At 40.4% G+C, this 13,605-nt stretch overlaps 3 protein-coding genes across 6 annotated transcripts; 1 reads left to right on the forward strand and 2 right to left on the reverse strand.

The window, feature by feature from the left end:
* Nucleotides 1-116: 116 nt before the first annotated feature.
* On the reverse strand, nt 117-2,415 carry syce2 (synaptonemal complex central element protein 2). Of its 4 annotated transcripts, none has more exons than XM_071503893.1 (5): nt 2,279-2,415; nt 1,331-1,441; nt 873-952; nt 574-688; nt 117-397 (listed from the first exon to the last, which is right to left on the reverse strand). In XM_071503893.1, exons 2-5 carry the CDS (start codon nt 1,409-1,411, stop codon nt 194-196), a joined length of 480 nt encoding a protein of 159 aa, XP_071359994.1. In that variant the 5' UTR covers nt 1,412-1,441; nt 2,279-2,415; the 3' UTR covers nt 117-193. The 4 variants fall into 4 exon arrangements, with proteins under 4 accessions (XP_071359994.1, XP_071359992.1, XP_071359995.1 ...); XM_071503891.1 differs by lacking the exon at nt 2,279-2,415 and adding an exon at nt 1,941-2,184; XM_071503894.1 differs by lacking the exon at nt 2,279-2,415 and adding an exon at nt 1,777-1,820.
* A 130-nt stretch (nt 2,416-2,545) lies between these two features.
* LOC139636145 (uncharacterized) lies at nt 2,546-5,431 on the forward strand. The gene is made up of 3 exons (XM_071503890.1): nt 2,546-2,871; nt 3,052-3,350; nt 4,332-5,431. The coding sequence occupies exons 2-3, from the start codon at nt 3,134-3,136 to the stop codon at nt 4,610-4,612; spliced, it is 498 nt and encodes a 165-aa protein (XP_071359991.1). The 5' UTR covers nt 2,546-2,871; nt 3,052-3,133; the 3' UTR covers nt 4,613-5,431.
* A 5,571-nt stretch (nt 5,432-11,002) lies between these two features.
* On the reverse strand, nt 11,003-12,877 carry acp5a (acid phosphatase 5a, tartrate resistant). The gene is made up of 6 exons (XM_071504455.1): nt 12,744-12,877; nt 12,497-12,587; nt 12,187-12,386; nt 11,963-12,087; nt 11,525-11,870; nt 11,003-11,441 (listed from the first exon to the last, which is right to left on the reverse strand). Exons 2-6 carry the CDS (start codon nt 12,585-12,587, stop codon nt 11,202-11,204), a joined length of 1,002 nt encoding a protein of 333 aa, XP_071360556.1. The 5' UTR covers nt 12,744-12,877; the 3' UTR covers nt 11,003-11,201.
* Between the last annotated feature and the right edge of the window lie 728 nt (nt 12,878-13,605).

Genomic DNA, 13,605 nt, shown 5'->3' on the forward strand with positions numbered 1-13,605 from the left:
GCTGTAACCTGAACTATAGAGGCACAGACAATTGTATATTCTTGGAAAAAGGAAACAAAAAAACAGGAAAGAGGAAACTAAAATGTGTAATCTTACCAACTCTGGCATTTGGACAGACAAAGTCAACCATTCTGAATACGTAGTATAATAATAAACAGGAGAACACATTAACTTAGTCAGAACAATAACTAGTTTATAGGGATTCTGATGTCTGGCTAATGACCAGACCCTCTCTGAGTGTTGTCAGGGCCTGGCTGGCCTCCAGGAGCTCATTGTTAAGCTTGGTGCAGCTCTCCAGCACCTCAGTCAACTCCTGCAGCTTCACCTGCATCTCATTACTGTTCTTCTCATAGACTGTGTACATGTGCTCCTTCATCTCCTGGCATGTCTCTGACACCTAGGGGAGGAAGATAATCAGATAACTGACCAGGGATAGTCCAGGATATACACTGAACACATGATCAGCATTCAGGCCTGTCATCAAAGCAGTATTTGGTAAGAATGTACATGAAAATGAACCAGACTGAAAAATGCATGTTGAGTAGAACCAAATACATGAAATTGGTTTTGTACCTTCTCAGCTAACTTCCCCTGAAAGCTGTCCATCACTTTCTGGTCACTGGTGCGGCTGCCGTTAATCTTTTCTACCAGTTCCTGCACTCTTCTACTGATGTAATCTATGCGTGAGCTACAACAGATTTTAGCATACAAATGGTGTCATGAAAGCAGAAGTTAGCTTCAACGTAATGATGCTGACGGAACATTGTAGTACAGTGCTGTTCATCCTGGAGCAGGTGGACAGTGCTGCTAAGGAAAACACACACAAAAACCACTTCATTGATGCATGAATTGGCCCGTTGGTGATTGTGTACCTGGCATGATCATCTTGGATCTCAGTCATGCTCACAGTTGAGGATTTCCCTATTGATAGGTCATGGTCTGTGTCTTCTGTCTGTATTGCCATGGACAATGAAAAAACAGCTATAAACCCTTCTATTATCATCAGGTGTGAAACAGTCAAACAAGTAAATTGGGCCCAAAAAACTATTCTTTTAATCTTGTGAGAACAAAATGGTAGCTTAGTGAAACATGTCATCATTTGGGATATCATAGGGACACAGTATTTTGCGTGAACAAATTACTATTGTAAGTTCTATGTTTCCATTTACATATGATGCTGCCACATCTTTTTCTCAGAAGATAATAACTTGCACACAACATATGGACCATGTTCTTAAGCTATTTTCAGGAGTATTATGCTCCCACAAGCTCATATCTTGCTTTCACACTTTCACACAAAAATGTGGGTGTTTATAGGATTAACTGATACCATCTGTGAATCATCATGCCCACTCTTGGGAGTAGACTCTGAGGTTGATGGTAATGTTAGGTCCTCAAAGAAAAAATCCATTTTGGTCTGGTTGACTCTCCAGGGCTAAATCTGAATTGAATAATTTTTTTTTAAAAAGAGCAAAACCTGTTAGAAATACATAAACAGCATTACTGAAAAAAACACATCTTTCATTTACAGCTAACATCAACACGTTTAGCTTTAGCTAACCTGCTAAAGGTAGCTTTTCCTTTAGCTTCACACTTGAAAACCACAGAACAAATATAGTTATATAAAAAGTACACAGTCACAGTACATTACAAACAAATGGCTTATTGTGTTACCAGCAGAAATAAAGTTGTTATTTTGACGGTGCTGCTGGTTAATTGTAGCTGTGTCTGTACTTAAGCTAACTTGCTAGCTAGGTAAGTGCTAACATACTCTACCTTGCTAGCTAATACCGTGGTTTCCTTTTTATGTTTCTGTTATAAAACAAGCCAAAGTCCCACAATCTGCATTTTTAATGTTCTAAGGTTATTTTGCTTAAATCATAAACTGTATATAATATAATTTAATACAGTCTGTGATTAAAATAAGGAGGTGTTCTCACCAGACCAGTAGCTTGGCGGTAGAAGAATAAGACACTAAAAATAATCCATTCCAAGTGAAAGTGTTAATTCAGGAAAAAAAAACATTGTGCAGCACCTTACTGCTCCTTCAAGTGTGTTATTTTAATTTAAGTATAATTTATTGTACTGAGCTATTTTTTTGGTAATTTCATTTGTAGCAACTCATCATAATTTCTAAACTGCTTACACAATGGATTCAAGTTTTACTTTACTGTCAAATGAATATAGTGGCGTGTAAAGCAAAATATTTTCTCCTAAATATCAAGGAGCAAAAGTACAAAGCAGCATCAAATGGAAATGAAATGGAAAATATTATCACCTGGCCACTGATAGACCATGAGAAATTATACTCCAGTTGTGAGTACAGAGACAGTAGAAAGTAGAGCAGGATTTAATTTCAGCCTTTTCATTCAGGAAGTCATTACATTGAGGATTTATTTCTGATGACCTCGAAAACAACTAAGAATTTCTTAGCAAAGATTGTGATTGTTTCCTTTTCTTTGTGAGTATGCTAAGTGTGTGGGTGGGTATAATGTGTGTGGGCATTATAGGGGAGAGGGCACTCACTCAGATTGTTTGTTGAGGATTAGGTCATCTGTGTGGGATAGGTTGGGGGTGGGGAGAGGGTTTGATTGATCGCTGCTATGATTGGAAGTGTAATCCCTCCCTTCCTCTCTCTGCCTCTCTGTGCCACCGCCCACAGTCTGGATTATTTCAGCAGAGACAACACAGCAAACAGCAGAGAGGCTCACAGGCTGTCTGGGATGTCTGGGGTGGTGCAGGATGAACTGATGGTAGCAACATGATATGGATGAAAGTGAATAATTGCGGTGTAGAAAGATGTTAGTGAAACGGCACTGCAAAGATGAAAATGTGTTTTATCTGGAATCTGCAAAAACTTGGTCTTGACAGGTGGGTGAGTTTATTCACTGGCCTATTTTCATGCTGTTAAAGTGTCCGAAAAAAGTAAATAAAATGGTAAATTCATAGGGTTATTTGAAATATTCAAATCCGTTAAATGATAAGACATTAATATTTTATTTCATTTTTAAGCCGTAAACCTAACTTTGGCTCTGCTTCTCTGCATTCTAGGGAGTGACATCTCAGCAAGTGGTTAAATCAAATAGGAAATCAAATGGAATAACTACTCGCTGCAGGCTCCTACTCTGGGAATATGGACAGCTTCAATTACACTAACGAAGGCGGACAGTCATTCCAATTCTTGGTTCACAATGTGGAGCCTCTGTACAAGGAATACAAGCCTCCACCAAGGGACCTCATCCAGCTCCCCAAATCTGTTGTGTACCTCCTGATGGCCGCCCTGGTTGTGGTCGCTGTTGCCTACGCCATCGTGGGTCACCTCATCAAAGACCTCATGCTGGATATAACAGGTACTCAGGTCTATTAGAGGTACATCTCTCCACATCAATTCAATATTGGATGATATTGCTTGACAATACATTGTGGTATAAATGTACTCATGATGCTTCCAACTTCTTATGGAAACAAAAAATCTGTGTGATTGATTTATTCTAGTATGCATTATATGTGAGGAATATTTCTACTGCTAGAGTCTGTCATTGGAACAGGAATAGCAAATGTGTGAGACATCTGTCCTCACTAAATTTTGGCTAAAGTTAATAACTATAAAGACAAAAGCCTATGTCAAACAACATACACCAGATTTAAGAGAAAAATATTGCATAGTAAATGATCTGAATCAACCCCAAAATGTATTGGTTTCTTCCTTGGCCCATGCCCCATCGCTCCACCAAGTGCAAATCGGTTCAGTACTTTCTGCAAACAGACACAGGTGAAAACATAACCTCCTTGGCGGAGATAAATAGCAGGGGCATTACATGATTCTCTCTACTCAGTACACATGTTGAATGAAAAATACTTTATTGAAATACTATGCTTTGAGTCACCATTCAAAAATTAATTGCATATTTTGCTAAATATCTAGGTCTTATGAAATAACATATGGCATTTTGCTGCCACATCTGGCTTGTGCAGCTCATAATTGTTGGTTGATGAATTTCTTTAGCTTTACAATACAATGTAACATTAAAACAATGTTACATTACACTGGAAATGGAAATTTGATTTTGCTGTAGTAGTTGTAGTTGCAGCAGTGGTGATTTGTAACCTGCTCCTTTTCTTACTGAACATTATACAATAAAGCAAAATAAAGTTTGCCTGAAAAACTGAAAGGATCAAATAACTGTTGCAATTAAGCAAAGTTGCTGTAAGTGGAGATTTGTGTGTGTGTGTGTGTGGGTGTGTGTGGTACCTAAATAAGACGATAAAGGAGTTATATGATGATGGGAAGGTGGGAATAACTTCTTCTCTCCTTCTCTGTCCGTCCACAGACTGTTTGCTGGGCCCAATCGATCCAGACCAGAAAAAAGACGGCGAGGTGGAGGGAGTCAGCCCTCTGCACTTGCCACCGGCCCTCTGCCACTCCCACCCAAATGCATTTCACGTGTGGGACCAGGACGATGTCATCATCCCCATGACATCTGCAAATGACAGCCCGCTGGCGAGTCCTCTGATGGCTGTTATCCCATACATACCTTCATTTTTACCCAACTCAATCAACATGGGCAGCCCGTCCTACAATCAGCCAATCCCGAAGGAGAGTGATGCGTGAGGAGATGGGTCCAAGACGGTTTTCATATGATGCATCATTACTGTTTTTTTTCTTCTCACTTTGGGTTTCTTCATTAGTTGAGCCTCCATAGCTCCTTGTTTTCAACTGACACACCTTTTACCCCTGTTTAAAAGGTGTTGGAAAAGTTGACAGTTGACAAAAGTTGAACAATTTCTGGGAAAGCTCTTATGCAAATCAGTGAGTGTCACAGATTCAGCAACATCATATGACCTGCAGAGACAAACTATGCGTAAAGACATTTTATTTTCCACATTTAGCTGGAAACACACAATCAGTGATCTGAACGAATGGATTTTCCTCTGGCGGAGCGACTGATCTCTGGACTCAAGACAAAAACTCCAGTTTTCTGGATCTGAGCTGAGACAGAGCCCAGGATGCTCGGTGGGACAGCCTTCTCTTGTTCATTTTCCCAGTGGATTTGTGCCAAGTTAGCATCTTGATTATTCTCCTTCTCCTGAATCCAGAATCATTAGTTACATCAGTCCAAGCTGTTACATTTGCTTGGATGTAGGATCTTCCCGAATCTGCGTGATTCAACAAACTTAAGATGTAGTTAAGTTATTAGGAGCTTGTGACTATATTCAACCTAAAATAATCCAACTTCATAATTAGCTCATGATTAGTCATCCACACAGGTGTGTAATTAACCAGTTAAAATCATATATAGTATATTTTCAGAATATGAATGCCTGAAGAGAAAAAATGAAGAGCTGTGTGAACATCACAGAAGGTTTGTGTTGAATTCTTGTGTCAAATAAAGGTGAACACTGGTGTCTACAGAGCTCATGTTTGCCAACACTTGTGTCTCAATCTCATTTTGATACTATATATATTTTCAGTCTTTAGGAGGATCGGCCTAACTCACTAACTAATAGGGTGGAGTTAATTCAATTAGTTGAGTTGACCGCTTTAAGGTGACTTTGTGATACCTTTGTAAGGACAGCGATAGTGTCCATCAAATTGATAAAAATAAACGCTAGCCTCAGAAACAGAGTAATTACCTCCACCTCTCTATTTTAATTAAAAAACACAATAAAATCCTTTTTTAAGAAATTGGATAATTGTAGTGAATTATGTTAAATTGCAGGAAATCACAAAGTAACACAAATGTCACTCTTGTTCTACATTATGGCCTTAAAATTGGTTTATGATTGACTCAAATCTTATCTGTTAAACTATTATTAAAATATTAAATTGTATATTTTAATGCAACTGCAGAAGGCATGCAATTGGCATAGAAGACACACACACACACACACACACACACAAACACACACACACACAGTGTTACACAACTCAAAAAGACAGATTTCAGGGTGCATTTTAATCAGGATATTGGCTGAGATGCAGAAATCCAGGGATATTAAAAGCACATGAAGGCTGTGACCTCACAAACACACACATTTACACAGTGTCAGCACTTTTCATTCATTTCTCATTTTCTCTCTGCCTGTGCCCAAATCTGAAAAAGATTATTCCACCTCTACTGTTTATCCCCAAACAAACAATCTATTAATTTTTTTAATTTTTTTATTTTTTTTTATAATTTGGGAGAACTCTCATTGAGGCAACATTGCTCATTCCATCTGTGAAAGCCAGAGTGCCTGTATTCAGTGAGGGATGGAGATTAGGGAGAGAAGATTAGATGAGCAGCTTAGCCTTTAATACAGCCTCCTTTTATTACTTTTGAGCCGTGGAATTAGATAATCGGACAGCAGCAGCCCAACCTGAGGGGACGGACTTCAGGACCTTACCTTGTGGTTCTGGTTGTATGACAGCATAGATTGGATCCAGACTGGGGTCTGCAGAGAGAGGGAAGGCGAGGAGCAGAAGGGAAGTGCGGAGTCAGTGAAGAATGAGGAAGGGAGAGCTCAGTGCAGCAGATTGTGTCTGACTGACTTGCGTGTGAGATCTGGATCTTGCATGTCAACGGCCTGTTTAGATTATTGGTGGCCTGGGCAGAGGTCTCCATAATGTCGGCGTTGCTGTTTTACATGGTGGGACTGGTCAGGAAAGGGAAACTACAGCACTGTGTTGCAGAGACATTCAACATATTGTATCTCAAGCAAGAGCTTATGTTCACAACAACCTGGGGGGCAAAGAAATGCACAGATACAGCATTGAGTGTGATTGGTATTGGAGCTGTACAGGTTGTGGGGCACTGGAGCAGATGGTGAGGAGGGTAGTGGAAGAGAAAGCCACAGGTTAAAGAAATCAAATGATTTTTTTTTTTTAATTTTTTATTTTTATTCCACTATACTTGAGAAAAACTGAACTGAAAAAGAGAGCCTGTTTCCTCTTTCTGCAAACCAACTAGCAGCATTTTGAAACTCACAACAAGTTGTAAGGCTGCTTCAAGTTTAATAAAGACCATTCATTTCAATTTAAAAGTGCAGTATTTGTTGGTACCTATACTTCCCGGGGAACATATTATCTTCAGAAAATCCTGAAAACATTTTCTTCATCAGCTTTCTTCTATGGATGATTGAGTCCTATGTGAAAACACAATTTTTTACCAATGTTTTTTTTTACCAATGTATATACTTTCTCTATGCTCCTCTTATCCTATTTGGTGCTCTGGCAATGTGTTTCAATTACACTCTCACTAGCGCCTTTATTGGAGGAAATCAGCAACTTAAAATTTAAATGTACCTTTTTGTCAGGTATGACTTAAGGGACGGTAAAAGGTTTGATAATCCTATTTCCTCAGGCAGGAGACCTCAAGGCTTTAAATTCCACACTGACACTGCGGGAGACACACTTGCAGCACAGGATCTCTCTAGCTGGAGCAGAGGGGTCAGGACTCAAGTTTGAGCCAATAAAGACTCAAAGAAGGTCAGGCTGTGAGGAGGAGATATACCAGAAGTTTCCACGCACTAAAACGGTACATACCGAGGAAGCTGACCTGAGATTGAAACATTTGATCATGTCTTAACTCTTATCATGTATCTACATTTTTTTAAATTTCAGGTATGCAGAATGACAATAATATCATATCTTTCTGGTCGCACTGTTTTTTTAGTTAAAGTTTTTTGGGTCATAGTCTTGCCCAGTTCTTAGTGGTGGTCCTCAGGGCTCTGTCTTAGCCCCCCTTCTATTTATCATCTACCTTCTGCCTCTTGGACAGATTTTTTTTTAATTTGGTATATAGTTCCGCTGTTATGTTGATGACACCCAGCTCTACATTGTCTACAAAGCCAAATTCCGTCCTTCCACCCTCTCTGATTGTCTGTTGGAAATGAAAGGGTGGTTGTCCTCTAACTTTCTCAAACTCAACAGTGATAAACTGAGGCTCTCCTCGTTGGTACCAAAACCACTTTAGCCACTTTTCAGTTTCTCCTTACTTATCGACAATGTCATTGTTCCTCCATCACCCAAGGTTAAGAGTTTGGGTTTCATCCTTGAAGCACCTTGCACTTTTTTTTGCACAATGTCCAACTGGTTCAGAACGCAGCATCCCGTATCATCACCTGAACCCCTTCAATATGCATATTACTCCTGTCCTCCAGCAGCTGCACTGGCTCCCTGGTAAACAATGCATTGAAGATTCTGCTTCTCACTTTGAGGGTCACTTCACAACCTAGCACCTCCGTACCTCTCTGATCTACTCCATATCTGCACACCTGCCTGTACTCTTAGATCTTCCTCTTCTATTACTCTAACTCACTACCATGGGGTCCAGAGCCTTCAGTCTTGTTGCCCCTTGACTTTTTAACTCACTTCCTATTATTATGCAATTATATTTATTCTAATTTACTTTGTATTTTTGCATTTTATACCTTGAACTTGCCTTTTATCTTTTACTGCATGTTGTAAGGTGTCCTTGAGTACCTTGAAAGGCGCCTATAAATAAAATGTGTTATTATTACTATCATTATTATTATTATTTCAGGAATTCAAATTGTTAGTTGTGTCTGTGCTGGGGAGAGAGTTGTTGGTTTCAGTGTGAATGAGGACAAAGCAAAGCTCAGATTGTACCTGCAAATATCCTACAGTACATTATCTGAATAATAATAACTCCACCATGGGGTGATGAGCTGTCTTTTCAACAAACAGATGAAAGCACTATCAACATAGGTCTGACTGCTTGTAAAATCAGCCTTTTGTTTGTGCTCACCAGGATCAGGAGACATTTTGGGATTAGCTGTTGTCTGGATTTTGAAGTGGTACATGTGAGTGCAGGATTACTGTGCTGCAGTTCTGGACATTCGGTGGCAGGTGGTAAAATCTGAGAACACGCAGCTCATGGCAACTGAATCAGTGACGGAGGGTTTGGCTGTTAAGGTCAAACATTGCCACAAAAACTGTGAAGATAACATTGAGTTGAATTATTTGAATAATGTTACAAGTAAATAAAATACATAATCAAAATTTGAAGTCATTAAATGAAACATTACATCAAATTAGGTTGCATAATTAGCACTATCAGTACCAGTCAACTCCATCCTGCACTTTGCTCTTCACATCACTCTGGGTCAGTTTCAGCATATGAGTTTATTTGTCTTTGCATGTAGATACATGAGTTGGCCTTGTTTGAGCTCTGTTAGGGTTTTTGTGTTGGTTTGAAGTCTCATATATGAAAATGCTGATTGTTAGAAGCTATTTTATGCAAACCTAGCAAGAATGCAGGGAGTTTACGTCAGTCGGGGGTTAAGTGAGTCTTACCCATTCTTTATCCTCAGGTGACAGCTGGCCGATTTCTTGTTGGCATTGACTCAGCTCTGTAAATCCAGCTCTCAGTCTGACGATGCATGACACCAACAGACTGTAACTCATCCTAATTGGATCAGGACAGCACCTACCAACAGTCAGTAACCCTATAGTGGCCACAAGACACTGATAAAAATTTATCAACGGCATTATATTACATAATACTAACCAGCATATTATGGTTATTTGTAAACATTCATTTTCTCTGTGCAGAACTAAAAGGTATCCTTCCCCCTGAGATTTTCCCCTGAAAAAACCCACTTACATCATACAGATATTAAAGACGGCAGAGCTAAAAAAAATTAACATGTCAGCAGGAGAGAAAAAATAGAAACCCGTCTGTTCTGGTCTATGAGTCGCTCCCAGGTTAATCGTCATTGGTTGGTTCGGTTTATCCTGGCTGCAGTCACTGTCAATCTGCTGTCATCCAGCCTTAATCCTCTGTTGGCAGGCCAGGTGGTTCTCTGTGACGGACAAAAGAACAGTGACTGTGGAAATCTTGACCTCTCCTGTCCTTCAGCAGCAGCCAATCATGTCAGCATTTCATTCTACATATGGGCTCCTGCAATGATGAGTACACAACTAATATATGTCCAGCATTTTTAATGGTTGGATTATAGGATCAAAGTTTGTCACAGTATGAAACTACCAAAATAGCAGTAATTTTGTAATAGGATGAACGCTGTTATGCATTTAGCTTTTCTAGGGCGACATCTAATAGTTTTGCACAATAATCCTCATTTAAAAAACACCACTGTTTATTTTCAACTCTTAACCAGTCACTGATGTGCTTTGCCAAATTGTATAACTACAGAATTAACAGGCAAGGTGGGAGAACAAATACAAGCCTGATGATTTTTTATGGCTCAAATATCCTCAAGTGCAAGTTCATGGCATATTAATAAACAGGCACCTGACTGATGAAGCACAGAACAAATTAGTCACTGTTTGTCCAGCCATATTTACAACACTGGTAGACCTATGTGACTAAATAGAGCACAAACATTGCACACAACATCCTATCCCAGAGGTTTTCAGGCTCTGACAGTGTGGGCACCACCTCAGACAAAAATTGAGGTGAAAGTGCAAACTGGCATTGTTAAATATGCCAAAATAGCCGTTAGGTCCCATTTGTAATTTATCCATGGGATGTACAACTAACCAGGACTGGAATACTTTGATACAGAAGAAAACTCAAGAGTCTAAGGCAAGTTCTGGAGTTTAAAGTACCCTGTCCCACAGTTTATATACCATGAACAAATATGCATCACGCTATGTGTTCAAATGACTGAGCTGTGACGCAGTACAAATGTTAGAGTTGCAATGTTTTAAGGCTACAACTACAGGCTCGAGATTAGAATCAGATCGAGTCGGTCCAGAAGAAAAGTGTCTGACCAAAACTGTAGGCTACAGCTTAAAGGTTTGCCATAGTTTAATGTCTAATTTATTTTCCCCGTTTAAAAGAAACACACACTTACAATTCAGACTAAACAGATCCATTTTCAGCAAAACAAAGCACTTTTCTTAAACATTTCAAAATGTTCAGGACAATTGATCCCCCCCCACTTAGCAGAAGTGAAGCGAATCAATTGAGATATAAACTGTGATAGAAACGAGTGCACCAAGTCACAAGACTGCAACAAAACTGACAAGACACTCTTTACAAACCATATTTTATTATTTTATCACAGTAAATTTACATGTAAAACTAGTCAATTCTCTTTTAAAATATCAAATGCTTTGAAATATTAATGCCAAAGTTTAAAACACAGGATTACCAGCCATTACCTTGATCTCAAACCACACTGCAGAGTGATACTGTATGTGCTTTCCTATTTGACTGTTCCTGTTTGCTGGTCTATTCAAACTCCCTTTGAGAGAGGACAGTGCGGTAGAGAGAGGTGCCTTTGGCCTGGAAGAAGGTCACAATCATCTTGTTCTTTGTAACTTCTGCATGGACAAAGCCTCCCAGCGTTGACGCTTGGCCAGTGAAGAACTTCACAGAACCTTTGGGAACGTGGCTCCAGTGACGGACGTCAGGATCCAGGAAGTTTCCGGCTCCACTCACCACGTAGCCTACACCAGACTCTTCAATGTACTGTAGAGGAGAACGACAGTGGGACTGAAGCAAAGTGTCAATTTATAACAGAAATTTACCCAACACCTTTTGTATGAACCAACCTGCAGATTGTGGTCGTGACCGCAGAGGTAGGCAGTGGCCTTGTATTTTATGAGCAGAGGATGAAGCCTCTGCAGCAGACACTCTGTGGGCCCGTGTTCAGACACGGACCACACAGGGTAGTGGCCTGCCACCAATAGGAAGTCTGCCTTGGACCGAGCCAGTCTCTCCTGCAGCCAGGTCAGCTGACGGTTAGCATCCACCTCATCCAGGGGGCCTCTGGGCTTCTCATCTATGTAGTCGTCAGAGTTGCCACACAGCATTATGGTGTCCAGCATGATGATGGTCAGGGTCTTCCCAGTGTTTGGGATGCGGAAGTTCAGCTCGTAATAGTAAGAGGGAAATTTCCTGAGATAAAGAAGAGTATCTCCATCAGTTTAACGCTTATTCCAGATGTCTTAATCCTGTTTGAGGATATAATTTTTTAAGTTGCTCCTTACCATCTGTCAGATTTGCTGCTGTAATCAATCTGGGCTTTGACGTTCCCTGCGTGGTCGTGATTACCAGCAAGCACATACCAGGGGATTCTGAGAGACTTTGCAGTGTACACAGATTCAAACGTGTCCTGATAGGAAGATTCAAAAGAGAAAACTAAATCACAGGCACCATAATCACTTTATCAGTGATATCATTTAAAAAAAAAAAAATCATTTTCTTGACTGACCTTAAACCGAGGAGAATCCACGCTGTCCACACCTTTGTAGTAGAAGTTATCGCCAAGGGCCAGAACAAAGTCAGCTCCCATCTGCTCTGCTATCTTGCTCATTTCTCGAGCTGTAGCCTTCTGCACAGCGGTGATGTACGGGGGATAAGGCACGCCACCCCAGTCTCCTACGGCCAGGAACTTAATTGAGGTTCTATTGTCTGTGAGGAAACAGAAGATAAATATATATAAGGAGCTGAGAACATGAGAAGCACATACTGAAAAAAATAAATAAATAAAGAGATCAAAACCAGAGTGAAATAATACTTACTGCTACTTTCCACCAGGTCTTGGAAGGCAGTAGGATAGCAGCAGGCCATAGAGATGGCAGCAGTTAAGATGGAGACCAGTAAAAGCGCCATCTTTAAAGAGAAAAAGCAGATCTTCAGTTAGGAACAGAACAAAACGCAGCTCAAACAGAGACGAGACATTTGGCCCAAATTGAAAGGAAAAACAAGTATAAGCCACGAAAGCAGAAGAGAAACATGAAACAAGCATGACAAACAGCTGCAGCTCACCACACAAGCCTATGCCTCCTCCTCCCTCTCCTTCCCTCCTCCCTCATTAAACAACAACATGGCCTCTTGCTTTTAATGCATACAGGTGACTTGTGATTGGCTGCAGTCTGAAGCTGACATGTCCCAGCTGGAGCTAATGAAAGCTAATCAAAGCAGCCATGTCTGTGAGGCTGAGAGGGTCAGAGGTCACGGTTTCATTTTTGTCAAAACAAATCTGTGTGTCTGCGTTTCCTTTAAATAACAATCATAACCCCCAGATGAAATGACCTTCATCAGCCTCAGCAGAGACACCACAAAACAAAAGCAGAAGAAGAATCCGAAGCCTCACTACTCTCTGACCAAAAACAAAACTGGCTGACAGGAAAAACAGCTTGAATGTGGGAAGAGTAGGTGTCAGTGTGCAGAGATGATAATGTCAAAGATAAAGCACTCACTGGTGAGGTGTGCTCAGGATCACCTGACGGGACACTCTGTCCTCGCAGCGCTCCTCCTGCCCTCCTTTTATCAGCGTTCCCGGAGGGGAGGCTGCAGGAGGACCAGCCCTGGGACACGCCACAGGGGCATGATCATTGCTCACACCCTGACTCAGTCTTGGGACTTGAGGGTCACCTGGGCCACATGTGATTCGAAACGGTTATTATAGCTGGTGTCCAGACTCCACTTTTTCCACTTCAGTGTGAATCACTGTTTTCCTCCTCCATTTAAAAAAAAATATCTTGTGCTTCCATATTTTTGGACAAATCGGGAATTAGAAATATAGCTTGTGGCGTGGTCAAACTGTATTATAGTCTCACAGAATCCAGTTTTTAATTTGTTTAAACTTGGGTTCCCCGACCATGTTTTCTATATTTTCACACTACTT

The sequence above is a fragment of the Trachinotus anak genome, unplaced genomic scaffold (assembly GCF_046630095.1).
Source record: "Trachinotus anak isolate AG129_WGS33_773 ecotype Australia unplaced genomic scaffold, CSIRO_AGI_Tana_v1 ptg000019l, whole genome shotgun sequence".
NCBI classification, from domain to species: domain Eukaryota; kingdom Metazoa; phylum Chordata; class Actinopteri; order Carangiformes; family Carangidae; genus Trachinotus; species Trachinotus anak.